Raw genomic sequence first — 18,799 nt, forward strand, 5'->3', positions numbered from 1 at the left:
TGTATGACAACTCAGCAGCAGACTACATCTTACAGTTGTCGCAAATACTCAAGTCTACCCTCTGCTGTGATGAACCTATGGATGACAGCATGATGTGTGTTGGCTGGAAAATACATGGTTGTCTCTACAGTACATGAATCAGTACAAAATGATCCAAGATCGCCTATTTTACAAATCAATACACATTTAATACTCATTAAATTCTTAAATATTTCCAACGTTTACAATGTTAAAATACTGACTTAACAAATACAACATTGTAACATTTTGCTATAGAATAGCACATACGCTATACAGTACATAATCAAAACTACATTTGTGTAGACAAGTTCACTTCTGGAGGGGTGGGGCTGGAGAGATGGTATGGTAGCCAATGACAACATTTGAACTGGCACCAACTAAACCAAACCACTTACTGAACACCCGCCCAACAAAATGGACTTCTATGGGACTATATATATTCTAATGAAAACACAATCAAATGTAGCACAGATTATAGAGATAAATGATAAAATTCCCTTTTAAGAAATTACACACTATGACCCTATAAAAACGTACACTTTGCGATGTACAATGATGCAAAGCAGGAATGACCAAAAAGTGCATCAAATTCACAACAAGTACAGATATAGTCTAGGCATGCATAATGTGCCATCCACTGAAACAGGGAGGACTTGTCACACGGCAAATAGAATTATGTTTTTATGGGAACTACTAATACGCTTCCATTATAACTATACTTTATTATGGTATTTTCTACCATTAACACCCTTATCTCAATGTGGATGATGAGCCCGAGTATAAAGGTAGACCTTCCATCCTTCTGCAGATGGCTGGCCACGATTCAAACACGGCTGTGCAACAAAATCAGTGTCACTGTAACATAGTAGGCCTTTACACTCGCACCTATAATACGGGTTTAAAATGACAGATTTGGGCACTGATAAACGCCTAAATTGGAACGCAGTGGCTGTAGAGTAATATGCTATAAATGACATCATAGCTCAGTGACTGTACAGTAACATGATACAGATGACATCATAGCTCAGTGACTACAGTAACATGCTATAAATGACATCATAGCTGTGTCTATACAGTAACATGCTATAAATGACATCATAGCTCAGTGACTATAGAGTAACATGCTATAAATGACATCATAGCTCAGTGACTGTAGAGTAACATGTTATAAATGACATCATAGCTCAGTGACTGTAGAGTAACGTGCTATAAATGACATCATAGCTTAGTGACCTTACAGTAACATGTTATATATGACATCATAGCTCAGGCTCTGCGCTTCACAGCTCTGAATGGGTTTTGACTGACAGACGTTCTGAACTTGAGCACCTCAAGCGACAAGAAGTGGTCACCATCCCTCCCACTAATTTGGCAACTTCTGCTTTTTCTGTTGTCTGAGGGAAATGCTGTAAATTAAGAGGACTCTATGTATTTTCAAAGATGAGACATTGAGGATCAGAATAAATACCACTGATGTGATACAAGCCAAACACCTGTTAGTCCAAATGTGCACTTCACATTTCCATATCATAAAACTAATAGATACAGTGTCACCGTTTATGATCACTTTGTTTGATGTATAGTTACAAGATGACATGGCGTCATACCTTGGGTTGTTTTGAACAAAATGAGCCTGTTTGTCTATTGTGAAGAAAAATGTCGCTGAAGAACACACACCTGAATACACTCATGACTCTTTTCTATGTGCACCAAAAATATGATCCGTTTCCCTGATCAAAAGACCTATTTTTTTTAAATCCAGGAATATTCTCATCATGTTACTGAATGTATCCAGAGTATTTTCAGATTTCGTTATCAACAAATGGGGTGAAAAGTACAGACAATGTAAAATGCACATACAATCAACAGTGTAATGTTTGGATTCAGTCTTGTGAACTATTGTGTCCTCAACTTGTCTTAATCATTTTCCCCTAATCTCCAAACTGTTCCCTTTCAATTGCTACCAATTTAGCCCTATTCCATATAGGCCAATTCCCATGAGTGTAAAGGGTTAAGTTGATATTGATGTGGGGTATATTCACATTATTGTTCTTGATATTCTTTTTTAAAAATGTCTCCCTGAGATTTTCGTGCCTGCCCAGGTTTCGCCAGTCTTAACTTTTTTCCAGTGCTTTCCCAATGATTCACATGCATGAAACGCACACACACACACACACACACACACACACACACACACACACACACACACACACACACACACACACACACACACACAGTATGTCCATTATATAGAAAGAGAGGTCCTGAAATACGCCAGGAATGACCTACTGCTACAATGGAATGGTGACATTATTTTTGACTATACATCTCAGTGTCAGGACGGAAAAAATGCAATAAGTAAAACTGCCATTGGTCTACTAACTACTGAGCTAACTGGGATGAAATACTTACAGTTGTGTCTGGTCCCGCTATGACACCATCACATACCCAAAACAAACATCCATCCCATTTTTTCATTGAACACAATTTCCAAAAAGAGCAACCATCAGCAGTTGTTAAACAATATAACAAAATATCAACAAGTCAGGATAAAAATACAAATTAAAAAAACACTAAAAAACAAGCTCTTTCTCATAACAGAAAGCCTCGATCTGCTTAGATTTTCCTGCCCTTATACACCCAAACCTCCAGCCACCCTATGGATACAGCCGGTCAGCGGTGGGTGTGTGGGGTCAGCTCTACTTCTCCCCGGCGCGCTCCAGGCTGTCGATGACCCTGCTCAGCCGGATGTTGAGCAAGCGGATCTGGGTGTCCAGGTGATTGATCTTCTCCTCCAGAGAGGCAGTACCCCCACCTCTACGCCAGTACGCCCCCACAGGCCCCGTCATGAAGTACACAGCCATTACGAAGCAGAGAGGGAGCACAGCACGCTCGGGGTCCCCCTCAAACTTCTGCAAGATATACAGGCAAGAGAGGGCAAAGAGTGTAACTCGGGCCAGCCAGAAGAAGCGACCAAATACGATGTGCAGCAGGTAGAAGAATCCCCCCAGAAACAGGGAGAGGAACCAGTAAGCCACCAACACAGCAGCCACTAGGAGCAGGGCACGAGCCGGGGAGTTTGTCAAAGACGTTGGGCTGAAGTAGTGGCTCAGGTTGGAGGCTGGGGAGAGAGGAAAGAATGAGCGACAGTACATGGATAACAGAGGACAAACTTCCCAGGCACACTCATAATTTACAACATATCACAGACATGTCCCGACGTCGAACATACCCACTAAATAAAAATCCACTTACCATCAATGCCCATCACATCCAACAGATCTGTCCACATCTTCCAAACAGTGTCCAGGAAAGAGTCGACGCCATGGACAAAGCGTTCCGTCGTCTTGGAGAAGAACTGTAAACAAAGAGGTAACATTTTGGGGAAATCCATTTGACTTCAATCACTTCTTGACAGCACCCCTTTTGATTTGAACAAAACCTTCCATACGTATGTACCCATTGTAAAAATGTACTTTTTGGAACTGAATGCCAAAACACTGAAGAGGTGCTTAAAGTTGACCCATTTTGCATACCCCACCATAACATGAGACATCCATGTCTTCATCTCTGGAAAATATAAATGGTTGAGATTTATATCATTTGAAAGTTTAAAAACAGGGTTGTCAAAAAAAAATATTATTTCTGGATAATTTTATAGATTTTCTTTTGACCTTTTACATTTAGCAAGTTGTAGTTTAGGCCCTATTTTATATCATTGAAGGTCTCTTTGTTGCGCCCCATCGTTTGAGACACAACATTCTCTTGAACACAGGGTGGGTGTGACACGTGGTCCTCTGTAGCTCGGTTGGTAGAGCATGGCGCTTGTAATGTCAGGGTAGTGGGTTCGATTCCTGGGACCATCCATATGTAAAATGTACGCGCGCGTGACAGTAAGTCGTTTTGGATATTATGTTTTTGCAGATAAATGTACTAAAATAAGGACTAGAGGTTGACCGATTATGATTTTTCAACGCCAATACCGATACAGATTATTAGAGGACCAAAAAAAGCCGATACCGATTAATCGGCCGATTTTCTGTGTTTATTTTATTCGTAATCATGGCAATTACAACAATACTGAATGAACACTTATTTTAACTTAATATAATACATCAATAAAATCTATTTAGCCTCAAATAAATAATGAAACATGTTCAATTTGGTTTAAATAATGAAAAAAACACAGTGTTGGAGAAGAAAGTAAAAGTGCAATATGTGCCATGTAAGAAAGCTAACGTTTAAGTTCCTTGCTCAGAACATGAGAACATATGAAAGCTGGTGGTTCCTTTTAACATGAGTCTTCAATATTCCCACGTAAGTAGTTTTAGGTTGTAGTTATTATAGGAATTATAGGACTATATCTCTCTATACCATTTGTATTTCATATACCTTTGACTATTGGATGTCCTTAGAGGCACTATAGTATTGCCAGCCTAATCTTGGGAGTTGATAGGCTTGAAGTCATAAACAGCCCTGTGCTTCAAGCATTGCGAAGAGCTGCTGGCAAACGCAGGAAAGTGCTGTTTGAATGAATGCTTACGAGCCTGCTGCTGCCTACCACCGCTCAGTCAGACAGCTCTATCAAATCCTAGAATTAATTATAATAAACACACAGAAATATGAGCCTTAGGTCATTAATATAGTCAAATCCTGAAACGATCATTTCGAAAACACAATGTTTATTCTTTCAGTGAAATAAGTAAAACCGTTCTGTATTTTATCGAACGGGTGGCATCCCTAAGTCGAAATATTGCTGTTACATTGCACAACCTTCAATGTAATGTCATAATTATGTATAATTCTGGCAAATTAAATACGGTCTTTGTTAGGAAGAAATGGTCTTCACACAGTTTGCAACGAGCCAGCGGCCCAAACTGCTGCATATACCCTGACTCTGCTTGCTCAGAATGCAAGAGAAGTGACACAATTTACCTAGTTAATATTGCCTGCTAATATGAATTTATTTTAACTAAATATGCAGGTTTAAAAATGTATACTTGTGTATTGATTTTAAGAAAGGTATTGATGTTCATGGTTAGGTGCATTGGTGCAACGACAGTGTTTTTTTCACGAATACACGTGTTAAATCATGACCCGTTTGGCGAAGTAGGATGTGATTCGATGATAAATTAGCAGGCACCACATTGATTATTTGCAACGCAGGACAAGCTAGTTAAACTAGTGATATCATCAACCATGTGAAGTTAACTAGTGATTATGTTCAGATTGATTGTTTTTTTATAAGGTAAGTTTAATGCTAGCTAGCAACTTACCTCACCTCCTTGCTGCTCTCGCATAACAGGTGGTCAGGCTGCCACACAGTCTCCTCATGGAGTGCAATGTAGTCGGCGTCCAAAATTTCTGATTATTATGAAAACTTGGAAATCGGTCCTAAATCAAATCGGCCCTGCCGATTATTCGAGCGACCTCTAATCAAGATGCTTGATAGTGTCGTGGCAATTAAACAAAAATAATTTTACTTCTTTAGGCTGTTTCATTATGTTTTCATCTAGATTCAATTGTATTTATTTCCAAGATATAGCACACATTATTTTGCATACAGCAGGTTTATAAAAGGACCAAAGATTTTGCTTTGTGGTTTCATTTTATCAATGGGGGAAAAAAAATAGTGATACTGATATCTTCACAGCCTGAACTAAAATGAAAATATAAATTTAAATGTAAACTTTGAAATGATACCACAAAGATAGTTGGTGCGCACATCAGAGAATGTTGACCTGAATGGACATATCTGTTTTAAATTATACAGTCAAATCCATAGAAATATAGATGACAGAAAAGACATGGACATTTAAGTTGACATTCGACGGTGGGTGGACCGGCATTCATCTTTGTGGTAGTAATTACAAGTTCAAATGTACGTTCAATTTAAAATGGTGTACCAGTTAAACTGCAGTGGTCTAAAGGGATAGGTCCATTCTATGAATTATATTTCTATGGATTGAAATGACACTCATCCTGTATTCAAGAGCATGTTGTGTCTCAACTGATTGTGGGTGCAACAGATAGATAGATAGATAGATAGATAGATAGATAGATAGATAGATAGATAGATAGATAGATAGATAGATAGATAGATAGATAGATAGATAGATAGATAGATAGATAGATAGATAGATAGATAGATAGATAGATAGATAGATAGATAGATAGATAGATAGATAGATAGATAGATAGATAGATAGATATAGGGATAGGTCCATTCTATGAATTCTATGTATATGATTGAAATGACACCCATCCTGTATTCAAGAGCATGTTGTGTCTCAACTGATTGTGGGTGCAACAGATAGATAGATATAGGGATAGGTCCATTCTATGAATTATATGTCTATGATTGAAATGACACCCACCCTGTATTCAAGAGCATGTTGTGTCTCAACCAATGATGTATATAAACACTGAATTGCTGATGCTATGTATTGGCCAATGAGAGGCTTTCAAGCCACCAGTTGGCACTCCCCAATGAATTCTACAGTATTTCAATTAAATGTTTCAATAATAAAATTATATGTATTAAATAGTTTTTGTTTTTTTGGTGGAGTGGGGACAGTAAACATTAATAATCTCAAAATATATATACTTTAAGGAAATTGTTTACAAAAATTTTAATTTATGTCTAGCTAACATAATGTAATTTTAAAGTATATATTAAAAGGTGTCTGAAATAGAATACAGGAGGCAAAAACGAATGCAGACATAAATAAATGCATTTCTATAGATTCCATCAGTCAACTAGTGTGTGTGTGATATATAGATATAAAATGTGACGTCAACCACCGGTATTCAATTGAGAGGGAGACGCTATGCTAGCCTCATGAATATGCATAAAGTTAGATCGTCTCGAATTTCAACAGGGACAACTCAAATAGGCTTTAATTTTTTTTTTTAAAGATGCGATTCCAAGAAAACACTGAAATGTTGCCAAGGCAGATGAGTCGCCGAAACCGAGACACAGCGTTGGGTCAGTAACCGAAAGGTTGTTGAATCGAATCCCCGAGCTGACAAGGTAAAAAATCTGTCGTTCTGCGCCTGAGCAAGGAAGTGAACCCACGTTTCCCGATCACGTGGATATCGATTAAGGCAGCTCCCCTCACCGCTCCGATTCAGAGGGGTTGGGTTAAATGCGGAAGATGCATTCAGTTGTACAACGGACTAGGTATTCCCCATTCCTCTCTGAGGCTAGGTCAGGTGTATGAAGTCTGTGTCTGGTCAGGATTCAAAGCGTTAGTTGCTTCTACCTATAAATAGTCATGAAAATGTGTCGTGCCACATAAAAATTAGATCTCTAAATATTACTTATTGGCTTGTCCATCTTATCTTGCTAGCTAGACTATTTTCAAAATGGCAACCATTTATGCATTTAATGTCTAGGCGCCCTTGGTTAGCAAGCTCTCTACCTGCCCGTTAGCTACTACCACCATTTCTTTGGACACCTCTTGTCATATAATAACATTAGCTTAAATTGGACGGAACACTTGGTTTGCTGATCAATCATTACTAACCTTGTAAAGACCTCTGATGTTGTCCTCTCCAAAAATATTGCTTAACATTTGGTAGAATCCGTTAGCCGCCCTTCTGAAACTATTCTGGTTGGTGGAATCTTTCCGGCTTCTGGCCGTCTCTGCACAAAGCAAAGACGCGAAGAGCAGCAACAGAATGAGGTGCGGTTTCATACCCTTCATATTTCAGATGTGTAATACTACTCCAGTCGTGAATTGTATTAAATTAGGTCCGTTTAAATACAGATTAACAATTAGCTGCCAGTAAGGACACCTCCGTAGCGGAGTGATGACGGTGATCCCGGAAGAAACACCGTTATGAAGTCAGCAAGAATAATGCCGCATTCACGTGCTAGTCGCAAATAGAAAACTCGGAAATGTCCGACTTGCTGATTTGAACGCAGCACGTGTATAACTACAACCAGTTAGCAAGTCTGACATTTCCAAGTTAAGTAGTTCCGACTAGTACATGAACGCGGCATAGTTAAACCCCTGCCGGGTCACTAAATTGATACCGGTAATTAAATGCGCAAATGATGGAAAATATTCACAATGGCATTACAAGTGGGATGCACAGTTGAGCGCTACATCTCGAGGGGTTCGTGCTGATTGTACGGAGATTGTGACAGCCAGTAAAATCGCGTCCCTTGAGAGGGTAAGAACAAGATGTTTGTCAGAAGTTCAGTATTATCATAATAAGGAGACGTATACTTGGAATATGGAGGAAGAATTTTTTTGGGGAGGGGGCAGTTTTGAATGTATGTACAGTACAAGTGTACTAGTGTACGTAGAATCTAAAAGGTCCAGTAAGACATGGCACGCAGCCCTTGACAAGTGTTGGTGGTTTTCATCCAGGAGGAAAGTGGCTAGAGCTGCTCTCATTTCCCATTTGTCAAGTTAAAGCAGTTCCAATACTGGGAGGAAATTGAGGGAGAGTCCATTTCCGACGAGAAGGCATTTCAAGGGACCATAACTGCATCAAAAGTGTTTTGTACAAGTGTGTTGTACACGTATGTATGTACAGTTGTAGTCGGAAGTTTACATACACTTAGATTGGAGTCATTAAAACTCGTTTTTCAACCACTCCACAAATTTATTGTTAACAAAATATAGTTTTGGAAAGTCAGTTAGGACATCTACTTTGTGCATGACACAAGTCATTTTTCCAACAATTGTTTACAGACAGATTATTTCACTTATAATTCACTATCACATTTCGGGTTCCAAATGGACAATGACCCCATGCATACTTCCAAAGTTATGGCAAAATGGCTTAAGGACAACAAAGTCAAGGTATTGGAGTGGCCATCAATACCTGACCTCAATCCCATAGAAAATTTGTGGGCAGAACAAAAAAGTGTGTGCGAGCAAGGAGGCTTACAAACCTGACTCAGTTATACCAGCTCTGTAAGGAGGAATGGGCCAAAATTAACCCAACTTATTGTGGGAAGCTTGTGGAAAGCTACCTGAAAACCCAAGTTTGACCCAAGTTAAACAATTTAAAGGCAATGCTACTATATACTAATTGAGTGTATGTAAACTTCTGACCCACTGGGAATGTGATGAAAGAAATAAAAGCTGAAATAAATAATTCTCTCTACTATTATTCTGACATTTCACATTCTTAAAATAAATTGGTGATCCCAACTGACCTAAGACAGGGAATATTTACTGGGATTAAATGACAGGAATTGTGGAAAAACGGAGTTTAAATGTATTTGGCTAATGTGTATGTAAACTTCTGACTTAAACTGTATATATATATATATATATATATATTCTTATTTTGGGGGGGGTTGCCTGTTTAGCATGTTATTTTGGCATTAATATGTGTCACATCAGCAAGCAAACAACATACGATATATATATATATATATATATATCATTGAGTTAATAAAGCTGCATATAAAAACATGGTAACGTTTCTGTTTTCTTGAGTAAGGCAGCTCCAAAATGAAGGTGTTTCAGCCTCGCTCAGCTTTCTGTGGTGGTGGGGCAAGCCAGCAGAAAATATGGAGCGATGCGCAGTGATTGGCTCAGTGTTCTGTCAATCATGGGGACACAACATCACTGCCAAGTCTAATGGTAAAGCTATACAATTCTAGCCCGTTGGGTGCTGCTGTAGAGTTACATTAGAAGTGCCCATCCAAGAAGGCTCAAGGTCATTGGCCACAGATAAAAGGATGTCAAATCACATTATATGTACAGTAGCTTTGATTGGACTGATCATGTCAACATCATACATTCAAAATCTTAGCTAGCAGTCATGAATCAAGTGGACAATCTACTGGCAAATTATTTTTAATCCTTGTCATATGAAGAGAAATAATAAAGATACATTTTAGAGAAACGTATCAGTGGTCATCGGCCATTGGACAAACATTACACAACAAGTTGGACATCGCTAATTCAACAATGAGTGGTTTGGAAGTTATCAGTGACAGTGGCTAACTGCAAGCATTGCAAAGCAATCACTAGCCTATTATTCAGTGGAGTTCCTGTGTGGTCCCATATCTGGGATTAAGGAGCTCTTTTCCAAGTTTAAAATGATAAAAATTCAACATTTGAAGCATGATTTGTGCCGCGCACAAAACAACTTAATTCGGAACTGCGAAAACTTGACATAAATACAAGACAACTGGGAAGTTTGGAATAAACGAGCTCCGACTTGGAAAATACGTTTTGAACGGTCATCCAACTCGGAATTGTAAATCCGGCCTCTTTCTAGAGCTACGACCTGAAAAGCAATGACGTCATCACGATTCAACCTTTTTCTCAGAGTTCCCAGTTGTTTTGAAAACACCTTAAATCCAGAGAATGCCAGACTTTGGTGACAAAATTTGCCCACGAAGAACCGCCTCGCCACCTTCCTGTTCAAGTGAGCACAGCACCACAACGTGACATCAAAAATGTATTGTATGCTGCTACACAAATTATATAATTTGCCAGGGAGATATTTATACTGTAGCTAAGAAAGTAATACTATAAATCAAATCAAATCAAATCAAATTTTATTTGTCACATACACATGGTTAGCAGATGTTAATGCGAGTGTAGCGAAATGCTTGTGCTTCTAGTTCCGACAATGCAGTAATAACGAACAAGTAATCTAACTAACAATTCCAAAAAAAAAAACTACTGTCTTATACACAGTGTAAGGGGATAAAGAATATGTACATAAGGATATATGAATGAGTGATGGTACAGAGCAGCATAGGCAAGATACAGTAGATGATATCGAGTACAGTATATATATATGAGATAAGTATGTAAACCAAGTGGCATAGTTAAAGTGGCTAGTGATACATGTATTACATAAGGGTTCTATAGGGTTGTGTAGTAAGCTGTTAGTAGCCCGTATGCCTCACCCTAATAATTTGGTCTATTTACCCCTCTTAATTTCACCTGCTGTTCTGACTTGGTGGTGCACATGTACACTATAGCCTGTTTTAGAGAAATGTTATCATTGAATATTGTAAGAGCTTTCATTGTCTGCTTATATGCCCCCTTTATTTGTCCTACTGTTCTGACTTGTTGTACAGGGTTAGAACACTGTAAGAACGACCCATGTTCCGAATTCTGTCACTGTACATTTCAAAAGTGCTAAACAAATAGCTATGTTTACGTCCGTCCTAGCTCGCTTATTAATTTCTTAATCGAAATTACGCTTATCCGCTTGTCGTCCCCTTATGCCATAGTTTATACAGCTCAATTGTTATTAGAAACCACGTTATTATTTTTTTAAAGGCAGTAAATGAGGCTTAATGAACTGTTTCGCTGCCAGACAAGGCTCCGCTGATAGCCAGGTGTAGCAGTGGTAAGATGTTGGGACTCTGCTGTTGGGACAGCTTTATGTAGGCCCTAACAGTTTGTGGGCACAGTTTGGCACCGTTATAGTGCAATTAATGAATTGTTTAGTGTTGTGTTGTGTAGTGTAGTGGCTTTGCTGGCATGCATTCCACTTTTCTTTTGCACCACCAAGATTTACATGCTAAATTCACCACTTGTGCTGTGGAATCGGAATGGAACCAGAAGTGGTCTTTGTTTTTTTTGCTGGTCAGAAGGAGCAGATACTCCGTGTTAAAGGAATTGGGGCAAGAGATGTGAATTGTTTTGCTCACAAGGAAATTTTGTTGGCATTTCGGTATGTCCCCATTACCAGTAAAACTTAATCAAAACCTCTTTCTTTCACCTACTTGCTGTGCTGTTTCATTGTTAATTTGTTCAGTCTCAACCAGGATTTAATCATACATGTCAAGCAGTGAAGTTTCAGCTCTATCTGTTCGTGGTCTCTCTTCCTCTGTGCTTCACTGTCAATGTGTCCATTTCCATCTTGTCCAGCTGTGTCTAACATTTCACGTAAACCCTGTTTCTTGTCTGCATCGAAGTAGCAGTCCTTGTACCTAGCATCGAGCATGGTGGTGACACAGTAAAGAGGCTCAGAGAGAATGCCACCGAATCGCTTGTTCACAGCCTCTAGTACAGTACTTTTGCAAGTGTTAACCCCATGTTCTGTGTCGGCAGTTTTGTTGAGCAGGCATTTCAATACCATGACAGAGGGTATCACGTCTGCTGCAGGCACAGTTGATGAGCTTATTTCTCCAGTCAGTTGTTCGAATGGAGCTAGTTGTGTGTTCATCTTTCCAAGTTTCAAACATGTTCTCAAATGCCATTGAAATGGCAGCAGTGGTATGAGAACCAGCACATTCTTGAGCATGCAATATGGCTTTCCTCAGTACGAGATCCTCTACGACCCACTGCTGTTAGACTCAGCATGGTCATGGGGCTGACATCGCTGGTCCAAATGTCAGTCGTGAAGCCCATAGCAAGTAGCTCAAATACTGTGTAACTCCGGTAGGGCAACAGCTGAAAAATAGCGCCTACTTGGCATTGTGTGCCAGGGCTCGAGGTGCTCGACCAGTCGGCGAAAGCCAACATCATCCACGACAGAGAATGGTTGATTGTCAAGGGCAATGAATTCCATTATCTTGGCTTTAATGGATTTCGCCTTTTGAGTTGTCTCGCTGAAATGTTCTTACTCTTTCAAATGACTGTTGGACTTGAACTTGTTTATTTGGAAGTGTGCGCTTAGTATTTTTCTGCTTTTGTTCTGTGTAGCGCTGTATTTTCTGTGGCGGCATGACGTCATCTACCTACGTTATATATGCACGTCAGCTTTGACATCAGTTGTGCACATCGGTGTTAAACTAGACATCAGGTCGATGCTGATATGCTCACTGATATATCGTGCATCCACAGTTGTTACAGGTGTCAAGCTTATGGGCATGTGGCAGCAGTGTGTAGGAGGGAGGTTCCTAGGTGTGAGAAGTGTGCAGAAGGGTATGAGACAAAGGAATGTGTAGTACTGGGGAAAGTAGTGGTATGTGTTAATTGTAGGGGTGCCCATGTGGCTGGGAATCAGAAATGTCCTGTGCAAAAAAAAAAAGAGGCAGGTTGAGGTTTACAGGGTTAGAGTCGTGCAGAAGTTGTCATATGCTGAGGCAGTGAAGAAAGTAGAGGAAGATGGGTCAAGGGGGAGGGATCCTGAGAGGAGTGGTGTGAGTAATAGATCTATACCAGTACAGAGGTATAAACCAACAATATGTTTCAGTAAGATTGGATTTATAGCACTTGGTTTATCAACTGTACATCCCTTTTACCCACGAGATTCTTTAAAATAAAAAAGCTGTGCAATATTCAGCATCTTTATGAATATACACTACCGTTCAAGAGTTTGGGGTCACTTGGAAATGTCATTGTTTTTGAAAGAAAAGCTGTTTTTTTGTCCATTAAAATAACAAATTGATCAGAAATACAGTGTAGACATTGTTAATGTTGTAAAGGCCTATTGTAGCTGGAAACAGGTGATTTTTAATGGAATATCTATAGGCCCATTATCAGCAACCATCACACCTGTGTTCCAATGTCACGTTATGTTAGCTTATCCAAGTTTATCATTTTAAAAGGCTAATTGATCATTGGAAAACCCTTTTGCAATTATGTTAGCACATCTAAAGAAAACTGTTGCATTGGTTAAAGAAGCAATAAAACTGGCCTTCTTTAGACTAGTTGAGTATCTGGAGCATCAGCATTTAATGGTTCCATTACAGGCCCAAAATGGCCAGAAACAAAGACCTTTCTTCTGAAACACGTCAGTCTATTCTTGTTCTGAGAAATGAAGGCTATTCCATGTGAGAAATTGCCAAGAAACTGAAGATCTTGTACAACGCTGTGTACTACTACCTTCACAGAACAGCACAAACTGCCTCTAACCAGAATAGAAAGAGGAGTGGGAGGCCCCGGTGCACAACTGAGAAAGAGGACAAGCACATTAGAATCTAGTTTGATAAACAGACACCTCAGAAGTCCTCAACTGGCAGCTTCATTAAATTGTACCCGCAAAACACCAGTCTCAACATCAACATTGAAGAGGCGACTCTGGGATGCTGTACTTCTAGGCAGAGTTACAAAGAAAAAAAGCCATATCTCAGACTGGCCAATAAAATTAAAAGATTAAGATGGGCAAAAGAACACAGACACTGAACAGAGGAAGATTGGAAAAAAGTGTTAATGGACAGACAAATCTAAGTTTGAGGTGTTCGGATCACAAAGAAGAACATTCCTGAGATGCAGAAAAAATGAAAAGATGCTGGAGGACTGCTTGATGCCAACTGTCAAACATGGTGGAGGCAATGTGATGGTCTGGGGGTGCTTTGGTGGTGGTGAAGTGGGAGATTTGTGCAGGGTAAAAGGGATCTTGAAGGGATCTTCACTCCATTTTGCAACGCCATACCATACCCTGTGGATGGCGCTTAATTGGAGCCTACAACAGGACAATGACCCAAAGCACAGCTCCAAACTAGGCAATAACTATTTAGGGAAGAAGCAGTCAACTGGTATTCTGTCTATAATGGAGTGGCCAGCACAGTCACCGGATCTCAACCCTATTGAGCTGTTGTGGGAGCAGCTTGACCGTATGGTACGTAAGAAGTGCCCATCAAGCCTATCCAAATTGTGGGAGGTGCTTCAGGAAGCATGGGGTGAAATCTCTTCAGATTACCTCAACAAATTGACAACTAGAATGCCAAAGGTCTGCAAGGCTATAATTGCCCCCACCAATTGTTTTTCCAACAAAAATGGGGATAGGGAAATGTAACCCTCTTACATTCATAGACAGCACTCTATATACAAAGACTGACAGCCATAACATCCACATGATATTTTAACATTTTGAAGATAGTGGTTGTTTACATTCTTCTTGTTAGTAAACAACATAGTAATATAATATTATATTCTGAGTTTCAGTTGTGCATTACAAAGTTACATATGTCAGAAATGAATAGGGTAGGCTGTATTAATTCAAATTACCATTGAACAGATTCCAAGATTGCAGGCTGTTCTTTTAACCAAGAGCAGTGACCTACCTGATGGGTATGTCCTCTTGATAGTTGTCTCTTCGATCTTCGAACAAACCCATTTTACACAAAAGGCATTGTGACGTGTTCTCAGACATTAACATTAGCAGACGGTCTTCTCCACAGTGACTTACAGTTAGTGCATTCGACTTAAAGCTCAAGTCCTTAGTTGCTACATACATTTTTGGATTGAGAAATTATTTAGAAATACCCATTGATTCTTGAAGAATATAAAACTTTAAATGCGTCATTATAAGGCTCCAGAGTGGTGCAGTGGTCTAAGGCACTGCATCTCAGTACTAGAGGCGTCAGTACAGACCCTGGTTCGATCCCGGGCCTGTATCACAACCGGATGTGATCGGGAGTCCCATAGGGTGGGGCACAATTGGCCCAGCGTCGTCCGGGTTAATAGAGGGTTTGGCCGTCATTGTAAAATACATTTTTTTCTTAACTGACTTGCCCAGTTAAAAAAAAGGTTAAATAAATAAAATAGCTTAGTTCAACTGTCATACCACTTCAGAACCCAAAATATAAGCTTGTTTTACTCCAATGTTTGTAAACAACTTAAATATGAACACTGCATAGACTCAAAACATGGTTAAAACTTGCATCCATAACTCGGTCTATGAATCTGACTGGTTACATTTCTCCAGGCCCTTCCCTCAGTTGTTTACCAAAACAGTGGTAGGGTGACGCTTTGTTAATGTTTCAACTGCTGATTGTAGCTTTAAGACAGCTCAGTGAGACAACCACATATCAGTCTTAGTAAGTACATTTTACCTCAAAGTAGTCAGCAAGGCCAGTGCTAGAAATGACAAGTGCAAATGATTGTTTGTTATTGTTTTTATTTATTTGTGGGGGGGGCTGGGGGCTGTGGGATTTAGTCAAGATATTTAGTGAAGAAGTAGGTTTTCAGTCATTTTCATTTGGGGGAAGCTTGTTCCACCATTTAGGTGCCAGGGAAGAGAAGAGCTTTGACTGGTATGAGCAGGGGCCAGCCCCTCATAGGGATGGGGGGGCCACATAGGGATGGGGGGGCCAAGAGACCAGAGGTGGCAGAATGGAATGCTCGGATTGGGGTGTAGGGTTTGAGCATATCCTGAAGGTAGGGAGGGGCAGTTCCCCTTGCTGCTCCGTAGACAAGCACCAGGGTATTGAAGAGGATGTACGCTTCGACTGGGAACCAGGGGAGAGTGCGTTATTGTTAATATTCCTTCTGTGAGTTTGTAGATGTCTTTTCAGACTTGATGCTAATTTCAAGTGAGTTCCACACATATGACACTGAACCCCCTCCCCTGTGTGGGTCCTCATATGCACTGTCAGGTTTCCCTTCAGACCGAAGCATCTGCCACATTTGTTGCAGCGATGTGGTTTCTCCTCTGTGTGAGTCATCATATGCTTTGTCAGGGTTCCCTTCTCCACGAAGCATCTGCCACATTCTTTGCACCGGAATGGTTTCTCCCCAGTGTGAGTTCTCGTGTGCTTTATCAAGTCTGACTCACGGTAGAAGGCTTTGTCACATTCTTTGCACGGATGTGATTTCTCCCCAGTGTGAATTCGCCGATGCAGTTTCAGACTTGCTTTTGTCGTCACACATTTTCCACAAAAATCACATTTAAAAACTAGCCCTTTATGAGTATCCATGTGATTTTTCAGGCTTTTCTTGTGAAAAAAACGCTTGCCACATTCAGTGCAGCCATGCTGTCTCTCCTCCATGTGAATCTTCATGTGCCTCCTCAGGGAGCAGTTCATGGCAAAACAGTGTCCACATGTGTCACACATGTATGGTCTGTCTTTACTGTGCCGGCTTTGCCGATGCCTTTTCAGACTACGCTCATTCGCCAAGCATTTCCCGCACACGTCACATATCAGATCAGGCAACTCACTGGTTTCTTTTCTCGGCCGTCCTCTTCTTCGCTTTGATTTAAGAGGCTTTAACCCTGACAGAGATATTGTCTTCTCCACTCCATCCCCTTTTCCTTTATGACTTCCACTGTTGTCACTGTCTGCATTTACTTCAGAGGGGGGCTCATAATCACTGGTTAATTCGGACTCACCGTAGCTCTCGCCATCAGATTCTGTTTGGTTCTCTTCAGTTATGATTTTGAAAGAGTCCCATATAGACTCTTCTGCATCAGACTCCACTGGACCCAGACCAGGGTTCCATTCCTGCTGCTCTGGGTTAATCTCCTCTTCAGTGAGACTGAGCTGCTGGAGGACTGGAGGGAACGAGAAAGGATGACATTTGATTAAACCGTAAACACTGAAAAGAGACAAGAAATAGGTCTAGTGACTTCCACTAAAAATGGGGACAGTTACTTCAATTCCTGCTTTACTTCCGGTATCCAGTACCACAGTTTTGAAAATGCTTCAAAATATCATTAAATTCATGAATAACGCGGTCATATGATATACATCTAAAATGTAAATGACGACAATTAGGCTACAATGCATAATGAATGACAAAAAGACACAAACCTGCTAATCTATGCAACTTTATATCTGGTTTAAAAACCAAATCCAGCAGTTTTCGTAGACGTGCATTCGCCCGTTTCAAACGGAAGATTTCTTCTAGGTACTCTGCCATCGTTTTTTGGACTGCCACTGATATCTCCAAAGGAACTGAAGTTAATTTTTCTTTGAGAATCACATTAAGCAGCTGTAGTTTAGACATTTTGAGGGTGAAATGGATTGAAGGTGGAAGAAGTTATAAATACTGGCGATACCGTTGTGAAGACTGATGAATCCAGACTGGATCTCGTCAGTAACACTTAAAAAGTACTTCCGGGTAACGGAATTTCGAATAGTAGAGAAGTATCAGTAACCTGTATTTATTCATGATATGAACAATAATTGTCTAAACATTAAAGGAAAAATACACTCATTCCTATACTTTACAGTGTTACATAACACTATGTGAGAACAATATTTTTTGTGAACAAATGTTTTATTTTGTCGTTATAATAAGGTTGGTAGCAACATGTGAAAGTCGTTGCTGAAATATGTTGCAGCTGAAGTCGACAACAAAACCCAGAATGTAATGTTCTCTCTGTGGGCTGGTTGGCTAGCTTTTTAGGAGTCTACAATCTCATCACGTTCAACTTGCAGGTCGATGTGGCTCAAAGAGTGGAGTCTGACCTTCGCGACGGCACTATGCAATGCACAAATATATGTGTTAGACCCTCTGTTAAATTACACATTTCTAGAGGTAGGAATATCGCAAAAAAATATGACCAATGTCTCATTCGAGAGAAGACAACCTCCCGCTTTATGACATCGACCAGTATTGAAATCTGACATGTTTGACGTTTTCGCGATCTAAAGGTCGTATTCATATTCATGTCCAGTGTACTGAAGACATGACTCTGTCGTTGTGCTGTAGATTTTGTGGATTTTGTCTCTTGTATAATAAATTATATAGATCGGTTTATGATGGATTAAGCGTACCCTTTCAAATGTGTTAGTTAAATTCCAAATCCCTCAAATTTGTGCGAACGGGGCAGTGGCGGCCAATCAGAGCAGTGCCCCATCTTTCTAGCTAGCTATAAAAACAAAAACATGCCTATTTTGCATTTTGGCATTAATACGTGTCACATATCAGTTTGTAAAAAATATATATACAACAATTTAGTTAATAAAGCAGCATACAAACTAAGTTCTCTTTTTTGCTTTCTTGAGTAAGGCAGCTCCAAAATGCAGGTGTTTCAGCCTAGCTCAGTGCTTTCTGTGGTGGTGGGGCAGCCAGTGGAAATACGGAGTGTTTGGGTTGGTAATGTTCTCTAGTAGCTTGGGGACACTACGTCATCACCAAATCTAAGGGTAGAGCTTGAAAATCAA

General features: G+C 39.9%; 2 protein-coding genes across 2 annotated transcripts; both read right to left on the reverse strand.

Annotated features, from left to right (window-relative positions):
- Positions 1-166: 166 nt before the first annotated feature.
- On the reverse strand, positions 167-7,884 carry LOC112246710 (bri3 binding protein). Its single transcript, XM_024415211.2, has 3 exons — positions 7,551-7,884; positions 3,277-3,379; positions 167-3,142 (listed from the first exon to the last, which is right to left on the reverse strand). The coding sequence occupies exons 1-3, from the start codon at positions 7,728-7,730 to the stop codon at positions 2,721-2,723; spliced, it is 705 nt and encodes a 234-aa protein (XP_024270979.1). The 5' UTR covers positions 7,731-7,884; the 3' UTR covers positions 167-2,720.
- Positions 7,885-15,485: 7,601 nt separating this feature from the next.
- Positions 15,486-17,766, reverse strand: LOC112246694 (zinc finger protein with KRAB and SCAN domains 8). The gene is made up of 2 exons (XM_024415186.2): positions 17,441-17,766; positions 15,486-17,181 (listed from the first exon to the last, which is right to left on the reverse strand). The coding sequence occupies exons 1-2, from the start codon at positions 17,634-17,636 to the stop codon at positions 15,965-15,967; spliced, it is 1,413 nt and encodes a 470-aa protein (XP_024270954.1). The 5' UTR covers positions 17,637-17,766; the 3' UTR covers positions 15,486-15,964.
- Between the last annotated feature and the right edge of the window lie 1,033 nt (positions 17,767-18,799).

Source organism: Oncorhynchus tshawytscha, linkage group LG04 (assembly GCF_018296145.1).
Source record: "Oncorhynchus tshawytscha isolate Ot180627B linkage group LG04, Otsh_v2.0, whole genome shotgun sequence".
NCBI classification, from domain to species: domain Eukaryota; kingdom Metazoa; phylum Chordata; class Actinopteri; order Salmoniformes; family Salmonidae; genus Oncorhynchus; species Oncorhynchus tshawytscha.

Coding starts and splice junctions, on each gene's coding strand:
- LOC112246710 (XM_024415211.2), bottom strand. CDS start 7,730: ATGAAGGGTATGAAACCGCACCTCATTCTGTTGCTGCTCTTCGCGTCT. Junction 3,380..7,550: donor ACATCAGAGGTCTTTACAAG/GTTAGTAATGAT, acceptor CTTTGTTTACAG/TTCTTCTCCAAGACGACGGA. Junction 3,143..3,276: donor GGATGTGATGGGCATTGATG/GTAAGTGGATTT, acceptor CTCTCTCCCCAG/CCTCCAACCTGAGCCACTAC.
- LOC112246694 (XM_024415186.2), bottom strand. CDS start 17,636: ATGTCTAAACTACAGCTGCTTAATGTGATTCTCAAAGAAAAATTAACT. Junction 17,182..17,440: donor AAAGTTGCATAGATTAGCAG/GTTTGTGTCTTT, acceptor CGTTCCCTCCAG/TCCTCCAGCAGCTCAGTCTC.